This window comes from Phoxinus phoxinus, assembly GCF_949152265.1.
Source record: "Phoxinus phoxinus genome assembly, chromosome: 4".
NCBI classification, from domain to species: Eukaryota; Metazoa; Chordata; class Actinopteri; order Cypriniformes; family Leuciscidae; genus Phoxinus; species Phoxinus phoxinus.
Window position 1 is genome coordinate 21,582,875 of NC_136879.1, and position 18,916 is coordinate 21,601,790.

The window sequence follows — 18,916 nt, forward strand, 5'->3', positions numbered from 1 at the left end:
GTCAAATTATAGTCAAATTTTATAGGTATGCACCGATATGGCTGATACTAAATCGTATGGCTGAGACCGATAATTCTTTATATTTGAAAGCCGATAACCGATATATTGGCCGATAAATCTAAATCCAAATTTTGTATAATTTGACTATGTTTATAATATATATATATATATATATATATATATATATATATATATATATATATGTATATAAATATACATAAATATGTATATGTGCTCCGGAGAATCCCCATGCAACTAGTTTTTCATTGTGAATCATCGCTCCACACACAACTTCCCATAATCTGCCAAAAACGTAAATCTGTCTTTGATGTTTTTCTGAGACCGCAATGGCTTTTTACGTAGTGCATTTGCTTAAATTTTCATAATTTCCTCACCAATAATTTGTGGTTAAGACAACTAAAGGCTTAGTGTTTAGCCCATTTGGGCATAGCCCTTTTTTTCCCCTTTTTTTTTTTTTTGCCCAGGAGTGTACATATATAAATTTTACATAGCCTATGTGCACAGTATACATACAACATACTGACAAAGAGGGTGAAGGGAGGGAGAGTCAGTTATATCCTGCTGCTTTTGCCCCATTGTGAGATGTAAACAATGCTAGTTTTGATAACCTTTGACCTTTCTGTATATGAGTCCGGCAGAGTAGACAAAAACCCCAAGCAGCTGCTCTCGAGAGGCTGAAGAGCAGGAAAACTGAGGAAAAAAGAAAAGAAATGGAGTGAATGAGGGAGAAAAGGCACTAATTAAAGTGTTAATTAAATGAAGCTTTCTGCCCTCAGGCTTTCCATTTGCCTCTGTAGACACACACACACACACACACACACACACAGAAGAAAGAGAAGGAAACTGCCACTGTTAGAAACGTAGGTGTTGTTAATCCTGACATCCTTCATGAAATTTTTGACAGCAGACAAAGCTATAAAGCTGTAACATGAACTGCCGAGGTCAAACAAGTCAGTTTATATTTCCAAAGTGCTTCAATATAAACACATTAGCGTTGTGTGATTAGCCCAAGTATTTGGTCTTAACTGGATTTTAATGAATCTAGGATGGTAAAAGTTCATTTTACAATAACGCAGTGCTTGTTCTTGTCGAGCATTGTTTATTTTGATTCGTTCTACCATGTTTTACGTGTTTTTTTTTTTTTTTTTTTTTACTGTTATGTTTGAGTAGATCCAGACTCCATCTGTACCAAAGTGTAGCTTTTAGTCACTCTGAAACCAGGCGTTCCTTATCCATGGGCTGGATAATGGACATACGTAACAATCCAGGCCAGTGATAGCAACTGTCTGCTGTTGCAATGAAAACACAGGTACTTAAGCGTGTTGTGATAGTAGGGTAATCATGTGTCCTTTTTTAGCTAACATTACTAAGCAAACAAGCTAGTTTGATAAGTCCACAGCTAAAATAGGCTAAGAATAACTTTAAGAAAAGATTCTCAGAAAATTTCACATGCAGAAATTAAACTACAATGCTACTGTTAGCTTAGCAGGGGTACAGTTGTCAATAAACGAGTCTCTAAATGCTAGCGGTGCTGCTTAGTTTTTACAGGTGTAGGCTATAATTAGCAACAGTGAGAATCAGTTACAGGGCCCTATCTTGCACCCAGCGCAAATTACTTTGTACGCCGACGCATGTTTCATTCCTATTTTGCACCCGACGCACAGCGGACTTTTCAACTTGCTCTCGGGGGATTTGGGAATAAACTTGCGCTCATGGGGGGAGGTTCAGCGTGGAGGAGGCGTGTTCTGGCGCAAACGTTCTCTGGTGTTATTTTGCAGTTTGAGAAAACATTTCCGCCACAGACCAGGAAAAACCTAGTGTAAAGTCAGTGGGTTATTCAGATGCTATTTTAAGGGCGCATGCTTGGCCATAATGTGGCGTGTGCACAACGCGCATACACTTTGCTTCTCTCATCTACACAGACACAGCAGTTCATATTTTTGCAAACCATACATAATTACAAGGAAAAAATATTCCCACATGAGGGAAATCATTGTGGTGTCCATGAAGATGTGAAAAAATAGGCATAATATTTCAGGCTAATTGTAGTAATGACGAATCAAACCTGTTTGATCAATAGTGGCAAGACACATCGGTATATAAGGACATCGGACAAAGTGGGTTGTCCGTCAAGAACCAGGAAACAAAATTCTGCGAAATCCCCTTTACCATCATGAAAGTTTTGTGCGCCTGGCAAATCCGCCGTTATAGCAATCCGCCATGGAACAAGCGTGCCTGCTCTTAAAGAGAATGTGAGAGGACGCTCTGATTGGTTTATTGCACGTTACGCCCAAACCACACCTATGAGAGTAATGTAGATACTTCAGACCAACACATTTTAGATTTGCATTTAGATTTGAGATCCGCCCCCAAAGCTACTTGCATTTGGTACTCAGATCGTTAAAATAGGGCTCACAGTGTCTCTACAAACTTTAGTAAAGCAGTGGGAATGTAGGAAATTTGTCTTATTGATGTATTTTATTTGCTTACAAGTGAATGTTTAGCTCTAGCTAAATGTGTAAATCTCACTGCGAGCTGCCAATTTAGTTTGAAGTCATGAATCCACATCTAACAAACTATGTAGTAAACATCGCATATTCTGTCTTTTGTTGCGTCTCGCTCAGGATCCGACACTTAAGTTAAAAGAAGTTCAGCTTTTAAGAACATGTCTCTAGACATGTCTTACTTTTTCCACTCCACTGCCCAGTGTCTCGCATTTGTAAATGCAACAACTTGTTTTGTGTAAATGGCCCTTCAGAAGGTTTTGGAAACCTTCTCGTTAAGTGATAAAAACACAATTTCTGATCATTCTAAGAAACATTCAGAATGTCCGGTTTTATTGTCAGAAGGATTTTCCTTGGTTAAATGAGTGTTCTGCGAAATGTTATCAGAATGAGAAATTTTCACATAATGCAAATCTTCTCTCAAATGTAGTTTGAATGTTCTACTAGCAATGTGTGAGATGCTTCGAGATTTTTTTTGCAAGATATCTAACACTGAAAAAAAAATATTTTAACATACTGCAAGAACGTTTGTTTAACTGAGGGGAATACCCTGTTCAGACTTTGCAAATTAAAATTCAGCGTACACTCTTAAAAATAATGGCTCTTTATTGTCATCTATGGTTCCATGTGGAACCTTTAACATCCATGGAACCTTTTCATTGCACAAACGGTTCTTTATAGTGGAATGAGGTTCTTTAGATGAATAAAATGTTCTTTGCGTTAAGTAAAATAATGGTTCTTTTAATAACCGATCAGTTTCTTTGAGGAACCCAGAATGGTTCTTCTATGGCATCTCAGCGAAAACCACCTTTTGGATCCTTTATTTCATAGAGTGTACGGTTTAAACAATGCAGATCACATTCTAAAAACCGTTTTAGCAACTCAGTTTTGCATTATTTAATTTGACACAAATGGACCAGAAGAAACGATGTACTTCCGCATCAGCCAGAATCACTTAAAGTCGGCCAATCATTGGTCATTTATACATATTTGATTGCTAGCGGTTTCTTATGTTTGGTCGCTCTTAGCCAGTGGTGAATCTCTGCTTGTCGCGCCACTAGCATTGACCTGCAAAGGCAAGATTGGTGATTTGGACACAAACATCATTAAGCTTCCATTTAAATCTGCGAGACAAAACGATCTGCCTCAAAGACCCCTGGGAAAAGTAGTCCCCATTTTATGGCCCTGTTGAGAAAACTCCTCTTCCTTGATTATGGAGTGAGTGGGTGTGGGTGTGTGTGCTTTCCCTGAGACGAGATGGATAAAAGTGCGGATTGAAGATGAAGTGTGTACACAGCGTCAGTGTGTGTGCGCGTATCCCCTTCTATCTCCTGGACAGAGACAAAGGGCAGAGGCGAATGAGAAATGAAATGTGTTGTTACACACATACGCGCGCGTCGGCCGTGTGATGTTCGGCGAGCCGGCGTGGAGATGTGTCTGCGTGTCAGATGCCAGAGTCAAGGGAGCAGGGCCATTTGTCATGCGGGGGGTTTGATTATGTGCGAGATCCCTCTCGCCGGGGCCGTGTGATCAGTGTTGACCCTCTCTGACAGACACTCCCCCTTCATTATGTCACCACGGCTCAGGTGTCACAGCGGCCACACTCTAACTGTCTCTCTGACAGCAGCACACACTCACCTCATCGCTCTTCTGCTGTCTTACTCGCCGTGTGTGTGTGTGTGTGTGTGTGGGGATGAAGACTGATTTCTGACAGTGTTTCTTTTAAAAACAGGTTTGGATTACTTAATGGATTACTTTTTATATAAAGTAATGATTCCTTTGCGTTACGTTTCTGTCGTGAGAAAGGTCTTTTTTTTGACAGGTACATTTTTATTTCATTGTATGTCCAACATTGTTTGCATTTAAAGATTTTAGAAATGCTGGCGTGGTAAATCGCTTTGTTGATTATAATGCGAGCAATCAAACTTTCTCACGCTTTGACTATGTAGGCGTACGTGAATATGTTATGGGAATAGACACGGTATTCGATTTGTATTTCCAATGAAATTAATGAAATAAAAAGAAACGTAATGTGCATTACAAAACTTGGAGAACTTGTCTTTGAAAGAAGTCTTTTATGATCACCAAGGCTGCATTTATTTGATCAAAACTACAGTAAAACAGTTATATTGTAAAAATTTATTACAATTTGAAATAACTGTTTTTCTATTTGAATATATTTGAACATGCATTTTATTCCTTTAGTCAAAGCTGTATTTTCAGCATCATTACTCTCATTAGTTGTCACTCTTCAGAGTCACATGATCCTCCAGAAATCATTCTAATATGATGGTTTGCTGCTCAAGAAACATCTATTATTATTATTATTAATGTTGCATACAGTTGTGCTGCTTAATATTTTTGTGAAAACTGTGATAGTTTTTATAGTGTCTTGATTAAAATCGAAACACTATCGTTTTTGGTATAGGTTTAGAGTGTAGTAATTATAACGCGCTTCATTTAAGAACAAAGCGAAGTTACCACCATAATCTAAAAACAAACGTGTGTTTCTGAAGCAGTCATGCATTTTTTTCCCCCCTCTACAAGAACATCTATTAATTTTCATGTGTATAAATTGGCAGGGATATTAGCCGGTCACAGCATATGCTCAGAGCTCATTGTCTGTCAATAGCCTGTAATTTTTCAATTAGCTCTCATTAGAAGGCAAGGCTGTTGAAATCCCAACCTATGTATTTAGCCCCTGTGTTGTCCGTGTGTGCCTGTGCGTTCGTGTGTGTGTGTGTATGATTAGTGTGAAGGGAGAGCAGAGGTGACAGAATTCCTCCTCAAATATTTTGTCTTCATTTTTCTGGCACAAGGTCTCTAATTACAGAGCACTACTTCATTACGGGCGCCTTCATGTTTTATGCATTCTGTTCATTTAGAGCCTTATTAACAAGACTGCGGCCAGCAGCCGGCCCCTCAGTGTGTGTGTGTGTGTGTGTGTGTGTGTGTGTGTGTGTGTGTGTGTGTGTGTGTGTGTGTGTGTGTGTGTGTGTGTGTGTGTGTGTGTGTGCAAGCTAGAACATGTCACCATTTTGTACAAAGGACTTTAAAAAGTAAAAGTCTAATAAAACAAATCAAAAAGTTTTAGACACTCAATTTTAATATTTCTAAGTGTAAAAATCAACATGAAATCAAAATGTATCCTCAATACTTTTCTCAATTATCAACCATACATCACTTAATGAATGAAAATAGTAATGATTTACTCACCCTCATGTCATTCTAAACTTGTATGATTTTATTTCTTCTGTGAAAAGCAAACAAATATATATTTGTGAAGAATGTTGAAAACCGTTTTTATCCAAGTCATAACAACTTTGGACCCCATTTTCTTGCATTGTATTTTTCAAAATATTTTCATTTTATGAAAATCATACAGATTTGGAACAACATGGAGGGTGAGTAAATGATGACCAAATTTTAATTTTGGGGTGAACTGATGAAGATTGTAAGGAATGCAACAACTGGTTAAAATGTATGCCAACAAAAAAAGTCATTTAGAATTAAAAGCGTTTGCCAAATGCATTAACGTAATTGTATATCAAAATGGACCCTCAACTAAAAAAAATTGTTTAAATACAAAATATGATATTGATTTAACTAGGGATGCACCAATATGAAAATGTTTGCCAATATCGATAACCGATCATTCTTTATATTTCAAAGCCGATAACGATATATTGGCTAATAAATCTAAATCCAAATTTTATTGATTACAAAAGAAAACTGATAACATAACAAAAGTCTCACCATTAAAAGACATGTCCCAAGCACTTCAACATAAATAAAAAAGTTACGTTAGCATATTAATTTTCACTCCTATGGCCAAGTCTCCGTACCAAAAACAAAATTCTAATCATATTTCAAGCTATTCAAAACCATCATTGCAAACCGTTTGCATCTGAAGCATCTCAGCTAAAGGAAATAATCCATCATTTATTGGCGATAAGATATCGGCCACATCTTCTTATCGGACCGATAACATTAAAAATGAACATATCGGCTGATACGGTGGCCGATATATCGTGCATCCTTAGATTAAACGGTTAGTTTCATAACTTTACCATCATCGTGTTGAGTTTTGGGGTGGGGGGGGTCACTGTGGTGCTCATAAGGGCAGTTTGGCCATTAGATGGTGGTGGAGTGGGTTGCCGTCACATTGATAGAGGGAGTAGAAAAGGGCAAAAGGGGCATTTATGGGGGCAGATATGGAAGTAAAAGGAGTCAGGGTGCTAAGAGAGGGTCGTACGTGTGTGTGTGTATGTGTGTGTGTGCATGAATGGGGACCTTCCCGCGCTGAATCAAACCCATCTGCATCCAGCATTGAGACTGATGAGCCCAATTTGGCAGCCCGCACTTCTACACTGAGATTGATGGAGGAAGAGCGAGCGCGAGCGAACGGAGAGAAAGAGCAAGGGCGTGAAACGGCAGAGAGATGAGGAGAAATGAAAGACAGAGGTGAGCGACAGAGTCCAAAAGAGAGAGAGAGAGACGAAACGCACGGCCACCCCCTCCCCACCTTAGCCGTCGGCGACCCTGTTCCTGTGGGGTGAATAAAAGCTAATAGGCTAACGCTAGCGGCCCTGACTGCTGATGCTGATGGATGTGGCGTGTCAGCCGCGTGCGAGCGATGGCTCTTTGATAAGACTTATCATCCACCTCACTCCATAAATATTTTATCAAGCGTAATGGAAATTGTCAAATCAATCTAATTGTGTAATACATTACTGGGACATCAAAATTAAACAAAGCACATATGCTATCATTTGGCTTTATGATCGGGCAGCCGGGTAGACGCCCCGCAGGGGCCCCGTGAGGCCCCGGGGCTGGCAGCACCGATGCTGGAAATATGTCTCCCCGGCGATGGCCGTCACCCTTGCGACGCGCACTCCATCACAGGATCAATTTCTCAAATGTGGACAACTGTGCCGTGTAATCAGGATATGGCCGGATGGCGTCGGGCCACAGTGTGTGTGTGTGTGTGTGTGTGTGTGTCTGTCCTATACCTGCCTGTGCTTTTCTCACCTTACCAAAATGATTAAAGAATAACTACCGGAATTTTTGTCTTTGTCACGTCATGACAGTGCTTAATGGTTTGTGTATGTGTGTGTCGAAGACTGTATCGCTGTGATTCATCAAAGCACAGGCTGGCTGAACAGATACACAGGTGAGACAGGACACAACACAACAAACTGAAAACAGATCAAATGGTAAGCGTGTGTGGCAGCTGACAGACACGCACAGATAGGGTGAGATGCACACAACTCAAACGCTTACGCCGTGTGACAGTCAGTGAGGAGACCAACTCTGCTGGATTAAATCAAGGATTTGTTTTTCACTGTCCATGTTCACTTGTAACGCCCCCTGATTGATTTAAATGTGTTATCTCTTATTATCATTGTGAGCATTTTGTTTTTAAGCTTTTCTGTCTGTGTTTGTGTATTTCTGGCGGTTGTTAGTGTGTGTTTTCTGTGAGTTGTGGCAGGTCTGAATAAGCAGTCGACTGGGATTGTGACTCATTAAATCAAATGAAACAGTCCAGCCCTCATAAAAAATCTGGGAGAGAGAGAGAGAGAGAGAGAGAGAGAGAGAGAGAGAGAGAGAGAGAGAGAGAGAGAGAGAGAGAGAGAGAGAGAGAGGAGAGCAAGCATATGTTGGCTGTCTGTGGTTTGGGACTCTTAATGATATAAAGTGCTCTAGTTGATATGCGTGCAGTCGTGCTGCTCCGTCAATGCTATTGATTGTGGTTTAAGATTCCGCCACATTAACCCGTGTGTGTGTGTGTGTGTGTGTGTGTGTGTGTGTGTGTGTGTGTGTGTGTGTGTGTGTGTGCAAATATCTAAACATGCGTAACAATATAAATGTAATTACAATTTGTTTATTGTATTTAGATTTTTTTTTCAGAATATCATAATTTAAGTTGCTTTTTGTTTTTATTGTTCCCCGTTTGTGACTTTTTTTATTGTTTTAAACAGAACAAGAAACTGAGAAACAAAAGTGCTTAAAATGAGAAATGTTATTAAACAAACTTAATTCAAGATGTAGTCTGAAAATGTTATATAAATAAATATAGTTTTACGGATGTTTACATAGTTTTTACTGGAAAGCAAGGCACAAAAACAAAAATATTTTTTTTGCATTTATTCATTAAGCAAACACAGTGTTTATGCATAAGTATAAATATTTTAGTTTTTTACAGGTTCTACATCTAAAACCTTCAAGATCTTAAACCTTTTCTCTAAATATCCAACATCCTTCAAATGACAAAATAATCCTCAAGCCCCAAATGTTTTTCTTTCCCACAGAATTAAATCATATCAACATTTTAAATCAATTTGTAAGGCAACAGTGCGAATTTGAAAAGTTTATGTGTGTCTTTTGTTTTAATAGTCACGTCTGGTTGAAACACACACACACACACACACACACACACACACACACACACACACACACACGTTGGGTTTTCATGTTTTATGGGGACTCTCCATAGGTGTACTGGTTTTTATAATGTACAAACTGTATCTTCTATCTCCTTACACTAACCCTACCCCAAAACCTACCCATCACACAAAACTTTCTGAATTTTCACATTAAAAAAAAAAATCTGTTTTTCTGTTTGATTTATAAGCTGTTTTCCTCACGAGGACCAAACAAAAAAAGACAATGATTTCCGATATTGCCATTTTTGTGGGGACATTTTGTCCCCATAACGTCGGGTATACCTGAACCACACACACACACACACCTCCCCCTCGCTCTCACTGCAACTCTATCAGCTTCTCACACAAACATACATCTTTATCCAGTGCTTGTTGTCAGACAACATTAGATAATTAATAGGTCATTTGTCAGGCTTGTGAGAAACATGTTAAAGTCCCTCTGAGCTCCCAGGACACAAGCAGCTGTCTGCCGCACTTACACACACACACACACACACACACACGTGCGCATGATCTTTTAATTAATTAGCATTAGCAGTGATTAATAATGAGCCTCTCATGGCTGGTGATGTTTGCATATGTGAGTGTGAGTTTATCTGTGTGTTTAGGCAGCCGCAGCGTGGCTTGTTGTACAGTGTTAATTGGTCGGCTCAGCATTGTGTATTAATGAAGTGTTGTTCCATCATGCACACTGAGCCGAGAGTCAATGACGATCCGAAACAATGCACTCATTAATTAAGATGCTCTTAGCGAGTCGCACAGGTCACGGTGTGAGAATGGCTATGTTCGTAATGGAGTCCTGACGCACTGCTCACAGCATATACGGCACACACTGGTTAAGCATGGGAAATAGTTTGCAGTATGCAACATTAAACGTTTCAAACATGTTTTTATATTATGTTTCATATTTAATTCAGAAAATGCTTTTAGATGATTAAAAAATTTAGCATTTTTAATACTTTTTTTTTGTAAAAATGTTGGAATATTTGATAAAATGTGTCGAAGGAAGTCAATATTTTTAAGTATGCAGTTCATACTGTATATTGGATGCTAATTTTTTCATAGTATGCAATATGCAACAATAAATATTTCCAATATCACTTTCCGCACCAGTTGCACCGCTCTAAGCACGACCCTAGCTAATGCATTTGAAAGTACAGTAGTTGCAATCAGTTCGCTCTGAATAAGCAAGTTCAAGTCTTTTGCATTGCATTGTGGGATACATCATCTAATAGAGTGTGATCTGGTTTTATACTCCACACAATTAGGCAAATGTAGAAGATAAATTGCGTATTCTGTGTCTAAAGACAATTTGAATACTGTAATACAATGTAAAAAAAAAAAAACTTGACATTTTAAGTGCAATCAACTTCTCTGTATAAGTAATTTCAACTTAAATTGTATTAAACTGACTTTCAAAATGAGTTGAATCTTGTATAACAAAGTTGCTTAACTTATTTTGACGAGTCAATGTAAAAACATGATTTACTGATCATGTCATTTATTTTTACACTAGTAAGAATAATATGGTTGTGTGCTATTGTGAACAAACCCAATGGGAATAAAATACTAACTTAATGTCCATATGCAGTTCATACTGTATCTTTCATGGCATTTTGTTTAATAGCAGTAGGCTATGCAACTGCAAATATTTCTAATAGTAACCAGCTGCACATGACCTGACTACTTTGTTTAATTCAGAGAGTGGTGTGCAGTTATAATAAACGGTTGATCCAATTTTGTGTAAAAATTATATAAATCTTGTTACGTTTTTGCAGTCTGGCTGATGTGCACTGCATCATGGGATACCGTACCAAAGGCTACACATCTTGTCAAATGCATCACGTCATCCGTATTCCATGCATAAGGAATATTCACTCACTGTACATACAGTAGTATGCAGTGTGCATTGCAAACTGGAAAAACAGCGCATTCCAAAGTGTTTAGTTTTTCTCTTTTGTGCGAGAAAACCTGTGTGTGTGATTGAGTGCTGGAGAGGGATTGTGTGAACGGTTGTTGAGTTAATACTTTTCCAGGGAATGTTTGTCTGAATCTTAAGGATTCTCACCCTGATCCAATGACGCTCTCATTCAATTGAGTGTCCGGGTTAATTATGTATTGTGCCGACTGCTCCTCTTTCCCTCTGGGCAGTAGACTTACATCTGCTCTACACACACACACACACACACACACACACAAACACACACTCTTTTTAAACATCCAATCAGCCAGGCCATTGAGAAGACAAATGTACTCATTTAGTCCCGCCGGTCTCCAGTGGCCAGTGAGAGAGCCGAGTCTTAATTCCGTACACAAAGGCTGGTAACAGAGTCTGGAGTGTGTTCATATGGGGCAGGAGGCAGATCTGAGCTGGAATCTTGTGCTAGTCACACACCTGAGTCTGTGTGTGAGGGCTTGCTGTCAGGATCTGATGGCATGTGTTAGGGTTAGAGTTATGGTTAAGTTATGGTTAAAGTTGGATGCAAGTAAATACATGACTAACTTTTAAGCCATTAATTGAATGCTAATACATATCGCAGGTATGCCAGTTATTATATCTTCTCAGTGGTGTCTAGAGTTTTATGTTTGAATGGATTCATAAATGTCTGTTTAAATTATGTTTGGAAATGTGGTGGCACTAGTTCTTCAATTTGTTTGTGCATTGGATTGTAAACATAAGTTTACATAAGTGAGTAACACAAGTCCATTCACTTATTTTAAGAACATTTTTAGAATAATAATAAATAAATGTATAAATGTTACATTAACAAGCATTCATTTAAAAATATTGAATACAAAATCTCTGTATATAAATGTGAATATTAAATATATATTAAATCTTACTTTTAATGTTATATTTGTAAAATAAAGTCATTCAAATAATTAAGTGATTAAATGTAATAAACAAAATTGTATTTAGAACTATATGAATTTTTTTTATGTAACAATATTAAATATTATTTTAATTTAGATAATTTAATAATTTTGAATAATTATTAAATTATTCAAATTATTTCATTTATTAAATCAATGGATTAATGTTTTTTTTTTACATTTTTAAAAGTAGATTTGTATTTTTATTTAAAAATAAATAAATACAAAATATTTATAAAGGAATACATTTTATATAATACTAAACAGATGCTTGAATATTTTTTGTGTATTTAATGTGGCTGTTTTTTTTTTTTTTAAGAGATTAGGTCTGGTGTTGAACAAAATGAAGTTGATATTGATACACCATAGAAAATTAATTTTAGCCGTAGTCTTGGCTGGATAATCTTCAGCTGGGAAACGGGCCCAGTGCGCTTGTAACAGCCATCGTATTGTTTTGTTGCTTATCAGGCCGGGTTTCTCTTCTCTCAGGCCTCTGGCTGTCTCTCAATGAAGTGATAAATCCTGGAGCTGGTAAAAACGGCTCTTCCTGTTGTCAGTAGTGGCCCGGAGCGGAGGGAATGTGGAGGATAGGCTACTCCGTCCATCCCGCCGCAGGACAGGGGGTAAAGTCAGAGCAATGGGAATGCTGACGGATGTCTCTCTCTTCAGGTGAACGGTGGCAGGTGGGACACGTTTATTTGGTTGTGCTCCAGTTGCCAAAAGTAGGAAATGTTGCTGCGTGTTGCTTTGTGGCGTTTCAAACCAAAGGGGTGAGTTGTCAAAAACGTTAAGCGTGAAGAAGGAGGTGTGCGAGCAAATCGCGAGAGAGTAAACAAAAGAGAAAGAGTCAAGGAAAGGGTTTGAGCCTTTTTTCGATCTTTCCTGTGTTAATCTGCCCTCTCAATCATGGCGTTTAAAGACTCTGTTCTCAGCGCGGCCCTCAAGAACGCCTCGTTTCTATATTTACAGACTACAGCGCTGCAGGGTGAACACGTGCATGTGTGTGTGCGATTCGCCGCGTGCTCTCTCGCTTTCGTCCTATAGGTGCGTCGTGCGTGTGTCCCGGCGTCCGCGGGCGTTGACTGGGTCACCTCTCCATTAGGGCGTGTTGTCATGGTGATTAATGGCTGGTTCTATCATCTCTAATGCTGGTGGTAATGACGCGGGGTCCCGTGCCGCCCACAGTAATCGCGTGATGTATGAGCACAGAAGAACCCCGGAGCAGAGGTGAACGCTACACACACTCGCACACACTCACACACTTTCACACACAGCCACTGATGTTTACTCACAAAATTATAAGTAATGAAGTGACTTGCGTGCCATAAGCGATACATTATAGGCTACTTCATAATACACTTGGAATTAGTATTCCATTTAGAATTTAGATATGATTCAAACATATGTTTTCTCTTAGATATATATTTTTTATTACAAATTTTATTATCAGCATAATAATTGTAATAAAAAATTTATTAAAATATTAACATCAATTTAATATTTTTTTTTTGTTTTTTTTTGTTTGTTTTTCATGCTCCTTTGTAATGACAGCAGCGCTCAAGCTATGGACTCCTATAAACCCTGATGATCATGTTCTCCAGCGTGATTTTGAAAATGATCTAAAGAGCGTCTTGAGCTTCAGTGGATGCAAATATATCCAATATTTTGTAGAAAAGAGATCTCAAGTTTAGTGTCACCAATTTTGCTTTATTTGCGCTGAATGGTAGCATTTCAGTTTAGGTTCCAATTTACCCTTCGCATGGAGTTTGATTGACAGGCGATCTGACCAATCATAATCCGCCATTCCGCTGAATCCGCCATTTTTGTCAGACAAAGCAGTCAGGAGAGTTAGATTAACGTTGGAGAACTGAGTGTACTGACGTCTTTCCGCGGTTAAAACAACATTGCTTCTTATGTTCATTCATGTTTATGTTGATGCTATATGAACTAGAAGGAGATGATCGCTTCATGAGCAGCTTTAGCTGAGGCTCTACAGTGATCTGTCAGACACATTAACAAGCGGTATGTATTGTTTAAATTGAAATTTCGTTTAAAAAAAGACCAAATTTAAAAGTTGAGACTTTGTTTCATATCAAAAGTAACCTGGTCTGTCCTGTCTCAGTGTGTTGTCAGTGTCCTCTCTGCTCCGCGATGTATTTTTCACTGCGTGAGAACATGATTTGGTGTGAGAGCGGCGTGGCTTGTCGGACATAGCGACAGTAACTAAAGTGGGGCGGGTCTTTGCGAACGGTCAATAGAGAGCCTAAGTCCCTCCCCTTCCGGTCGACCACCATGGGACCTTATTTCGGAAAAATATTGTATGGTAGTCAATGGCGAGAGACAACAAATATTTTGATCTCGTTTGAATTGTGCCCTGAATTACACATATGATGTTTGTCAATTTAAAAGATACATTTTAAAGTCAAGAAAGTCGCAGTTTGATGTAAAACTGTTGAGGTATAAGACTGTGAAAATACGTAATTACAAAGACTACAAACCCAGAAGGCGCACATGCGACGTCATACCTTTTCTCTCAATGAATGAAGCTAACTTTACTGAAGCTAACGTCTGTCATTTTTTCTATAGTCTTACATTATAATCCTAACGTTACGCCGTCATGCCTGACTCGTGTTTTGAGCCAGAATACACACATACGAGCAACGGATCTTGTGACGTAGGCTACATAGTGCGAGACGAGAGATGTAGTTCATAGAGCGATTTTCACATACAACTAAACGTTACTCTTCTGTTTTATGACAAACTGCGACTTTCTTGACTTTCATATTTACCTTTTAAATTGACAAACATCATATGTGTAGTTCAGGGGACAGTTCAGACGGAATAAAAAGATAAGTTATCTCTCGCCATTGACTTCCATACATATTTTTTCCGAAATAAGGTCCCATGAGCCGGAAGCGGAGGGGCGGGACTTAGGCTCTCTATTCTCACTATTAACTAGTTGCTTATTTCGTGGATATTACTAGGATATTGGCTGTTTATTATATTAATGCCTTATTCTGCATCCTGCATTCCTTATTCTTCCATACATTCTACTTAATCCTATACCCAATACCTAAACTTAACAGCTACCTTACGGACTATTTATAAGCAGTAATAAGGAGTTTATTGAGGAAAATTGTAGTTAATAGATAGTTAATAGTGAGAATTGGACCCTAAACTAAAGCGTGACCAAAATAGTAATACAAATAATAAATGTTTAATAATAAAATACATTATTTTTAATAATCTTATTTATAATATGACTTATTTTTAATTTGATTTATAACTTTTTTTAAATTTCCTAAATTCTACAAATGTAACTAAAATGAATAAAAAATGTATTCATTCTTAATAGTAATACTTATTTATAATTGTACTTATTTTTATTTTGAATTATAAGATATTATTAGTGTTATAGATCATATTAGATCATATTAGAATGATATGCTTCTTCTTTTTCTCAAATCTTCCTAAATTCCCCCCAAAAATCCAGGTTTAAGCAGAGCATGGTGCCTGCAACGCCAATGTCGTGGGTTTGATTGCATTTCTAAGGAATCAAACCCACGACATTGGCGTTGCATTATGCAGCTGATAAAATGTATATCTTTAGTGCGGTGTGTGTGTGTGTATTGGTAAACACATCTGGTTTAATATCACACTGTATGCAGTCTGTTGCTCGATATGGTCCCTGCAGCTCACACAGCTGGTGTATGAATTAAACACGCTACACTAATGAAAAGTTTAAGAGGATTGATTTGTCAGTGCGTTACGCTGGTGTTTATGTATGTACACTACATCCTTCAACCAGTGGTTGCCATGTCATCAATCTCTCGTCCCTTCTATCTGTTTCTATCGCTCCATCCATCTTGTTTTTTTCTAAAACGCATGTCATAGTAGGGAAAAATAAGCATTAACAATGAGTCTTTATACACAGTTACACACACACACACACACACACACACACACACACACACACATGCTTGTTCACCAATGCTTTAAATGCCACTTTAAGGGTGGAACAGGAAGTGATGAGTTATGTTCTGTATTAAATGACAGGAAATGCTCCTATTCTTTCGCATTTGCAGATTGTGATTGTTGGGTGTAAGTGACATCATCGCCGAGACATTTATAGGTCGTGTCACTGTTCTTTCTGTTCTAGAATGTCCCATTCTAATCAGGGATGTTCTATAGGTGACTTGTCCCAGAACAATAATATCCATTTATCTCACTGACATCATAATTGCTAGTTTGTGTCCATACTGATGTTATCTGCTCAATTGAAGGTGTGGTACTTTTGTTTAGAAGGATCCACAGATCAAGATTACAGGAAATCCTGGGTTTCCCACGGGCTCTACACGAGATTCTGATTTACGCACGCGCACCGTGCGCTCGCGGTTGATAAATGTTCTTATCCTAATCGAATCAATTAATTCCACGCAAATAAAACGAGAGGGAAGTTCTGCAAAAACCTCACGTCTAACTCATGCCAAACCATATTCTTTATCTGCAATCTAATACACAAACCACGGGCGTTTTTAAGAAGCAGACCTCATTCTGCACTTCACGTCGGTGTATTTTTCTTGAGGGACGTTTACCTTTCAGAAATATATGTTTATAGACCAAAATAAATCCCCCGTACTGCTTTTTGAGTGTCCTGCACCGTAGTGTTTTTCCCCTCGTTTCTTTAACAGGCAGGATGAAGCCGATCAGTTGGAGCCGCAGGAAGGGAGGGATGGCAGAGGAGGGATTGAGTTACCTTTAAAAGCTCAGGGTTTGAAGACTGCGGCCAACAAGCTTTCACTCTCTCTGTGGGCAGGGGCGATTTTAAATGGCACGGCTCGGATGATCATTGTGGCCTCTCGTGCTCAGCGGATCCACAGGCCTTAACCAGGTCCTCAGCTGTCATTTTAAAGCATGCAGATGCGTTTCCCTGTGTGCGTGTGTGCAGCGCCACAAAGTCAAATATTGTAAATGGCACAAGACGACATCTGGAAAGACTTAGCGCTCTCAGATCACCTGCGATTCAGAGTCAGGAGTAATATCTGTGGAAAGCTGGAGGTACCTATGTTTGTATCATTGTGAAGAAATATGAATTTAGACAGTGTCTAGACCACTCTATTTGTTATTTTAATACCTTGATGATATTATTAGCATAACAACTTATTGAAAAGTTATAGCATGTGAGGTTTTCTTGCATTCAAACGTCACCCAAGCGTCTTACTTTAGCATTCACTTCTTGTCTTTGCCATAAATCATAGGAACAGACGGAAAGATTAACTGTTAATGATTATAGCAAATCTTTAATCTGTCAGATTTCTTCCTTCTATAAACCACATTGAAAAAAATCCATCCTAATCTGCCATCTCTCGTACTGAAATATGACTATTAAAGTCAACAGGATTTCAAAATTGATCCATTTACTCTCATAATGCTCGTTCCCGGACTTACTGTGCATAAATTATTGGTGCAGGTTATCCAGAAGAAACATATTTGTCTTTATAATCTTTTTTTTTTTATAAACTACCCTTCAAAAGTTTGGGGTAATATCTTTCTTAACAATTACTACTTTAATTCAGGGAGGATGCATTAAATTAATCAAAAGTGACAGTAAAGACTTTTGTAATGTTACTAAAGATTTTTATTTCAATAACTTTCCATTCATTAAAGAATCCTGAAAAACTCCCACAAAAATATTGTGCAGCACAAGCGTTAAATAATTTCTGAAGGATCATTTGACTGAAGCCTGAAGTAATAATGTTGAATATTCAGCTTTGACATCACAGTAATAAATTACATATCACAACATATTAAAATAGATTTTTTGATTAATTTTTTTACTGTATTTAGATCAAATGTGTGCAGCCTTGGTGAGAGACTTAACAGACTTCTTTCAAAAACATAAAAATAATGGACCCTAAACTTTTGAACGGTAGTGTATAATAACTCTTCCTTAATCAAAATTTCGTTCATGTTTATTGGGTTAGGCTTTTGTTGTAGGCGTGATAACATGAAAAGGTTTGTTACACTTTGTCTGGGTACATTGTTATGGTGAATTTGTAGTGTTAGTGTTTATTGAATATTTATCAATCATCATTTGTCGGATAATCTGGAGAAAGATGAGTAGGCATGTCTTCTTTAATATTTTTAACTCTAGCCTTTATTTATTATCTTTTAATTCCTTCAAGGCACATGCATTATTAGTGTAAATTATAACTCAGCCTTAGTGAAAAGAAGAGTCGGAGATGCTCATTAATGTGGCGTGGCGAGCAGAATGGCCGTGACTCTGAAGGCACCGTGTAGCGTAGAGCCCCACTGAGTGATAGGAATGTGAGGAGACAGGAAGATGTGCAGGAGCCCCGGCCCAGCCCTCATTAGCACTCACCACTACCTGTCACAACACGTTAGCCACAGCGTGCTAGCCACAGTATGTTAGCCCCTCCGTGACTTACGCACAGCAGGTTAGCTCCAAGCGTGTTAGCAACGGCACATTAGGTAGAGCATGTTAGCTCCGTGTGTTAGCTTTTAGCTGCTGCCTCTCAGGTCCCAGTGCGTTAGTGATACCGCCGGTTGAACTATGTTAGCAAACTCTTGTTTAAACGCATTTGCCGAAAAGGTTTTGACTCAAGAATTTTAAGTGATAGCAGGTTTTATGTCAGAGCTCAAACCCTCATCTCAGTGTTAACAGTACTTGTGCTGCCACTGCACCAGGGCTTCAATAGGAGAAAAGTGTTTTTTGAAGCTGAAGAATTGATTATTTTCAAACAGGTTTCCCAACTCTGCTCGTCTCCTGTTGGATGGACTATAAAGATAGTCCCGCCCCAAACTCACGCCATTGGTTGCTGTGTGTTGGGCTGGTGAGGATATTTAAGGGTGCTTTCACACTAGCACTTTTGGTGCAGACCCTGGTTAGATTGACATCGGAGTTTGGATGATGTGAACGCTGTTTTCCGTACTCGGGTGAGCACATGCGGATCGTACCCGAGTCCTCATAAAAAGGGTGGTCTGGAGTTCGGTTCATGTGATCTCTACGGTTCACTGCTGATATGAATGCAGTCATACTAAATTGCTCAA

General features: G+C 38.5%; 1 protein-coding gene across 22 annotated transcripts in view; it reads left to right on the top strand.

Annotated features, from left to right (window-relative positions):
* mecom (MDS1 and EVI1 complex locus) overlaps positions 1-18,916 on the top strand; it is a 166,864-nt gene that overhangs the window by 48,536 nt on the left and 99,412 nt on the right. The window contains exon 1 of one of the 22 annotated variants that reach the window (XM_079610420.1): positions 12,335-12,528. The exons of 20 other annotated variants lie outside the window; for them this stretch is intronic. Coding sequence is in view for 1 of the 2 variants with exons in the window: in XM_079610429.1 (XP_079466555.1) it covers positions 13,045-13,072 (28 nt within the window). In the remaining variant the exon portion in view is untranslated. Of the gene's footprint in view, positions 1-12,334; positions 12,529-13,006; positions 13,073-18,916 lie in introns of those variants that run through there. One more of the 22 variants, XM_079610429.1, reaches the window with a different exon arrangement.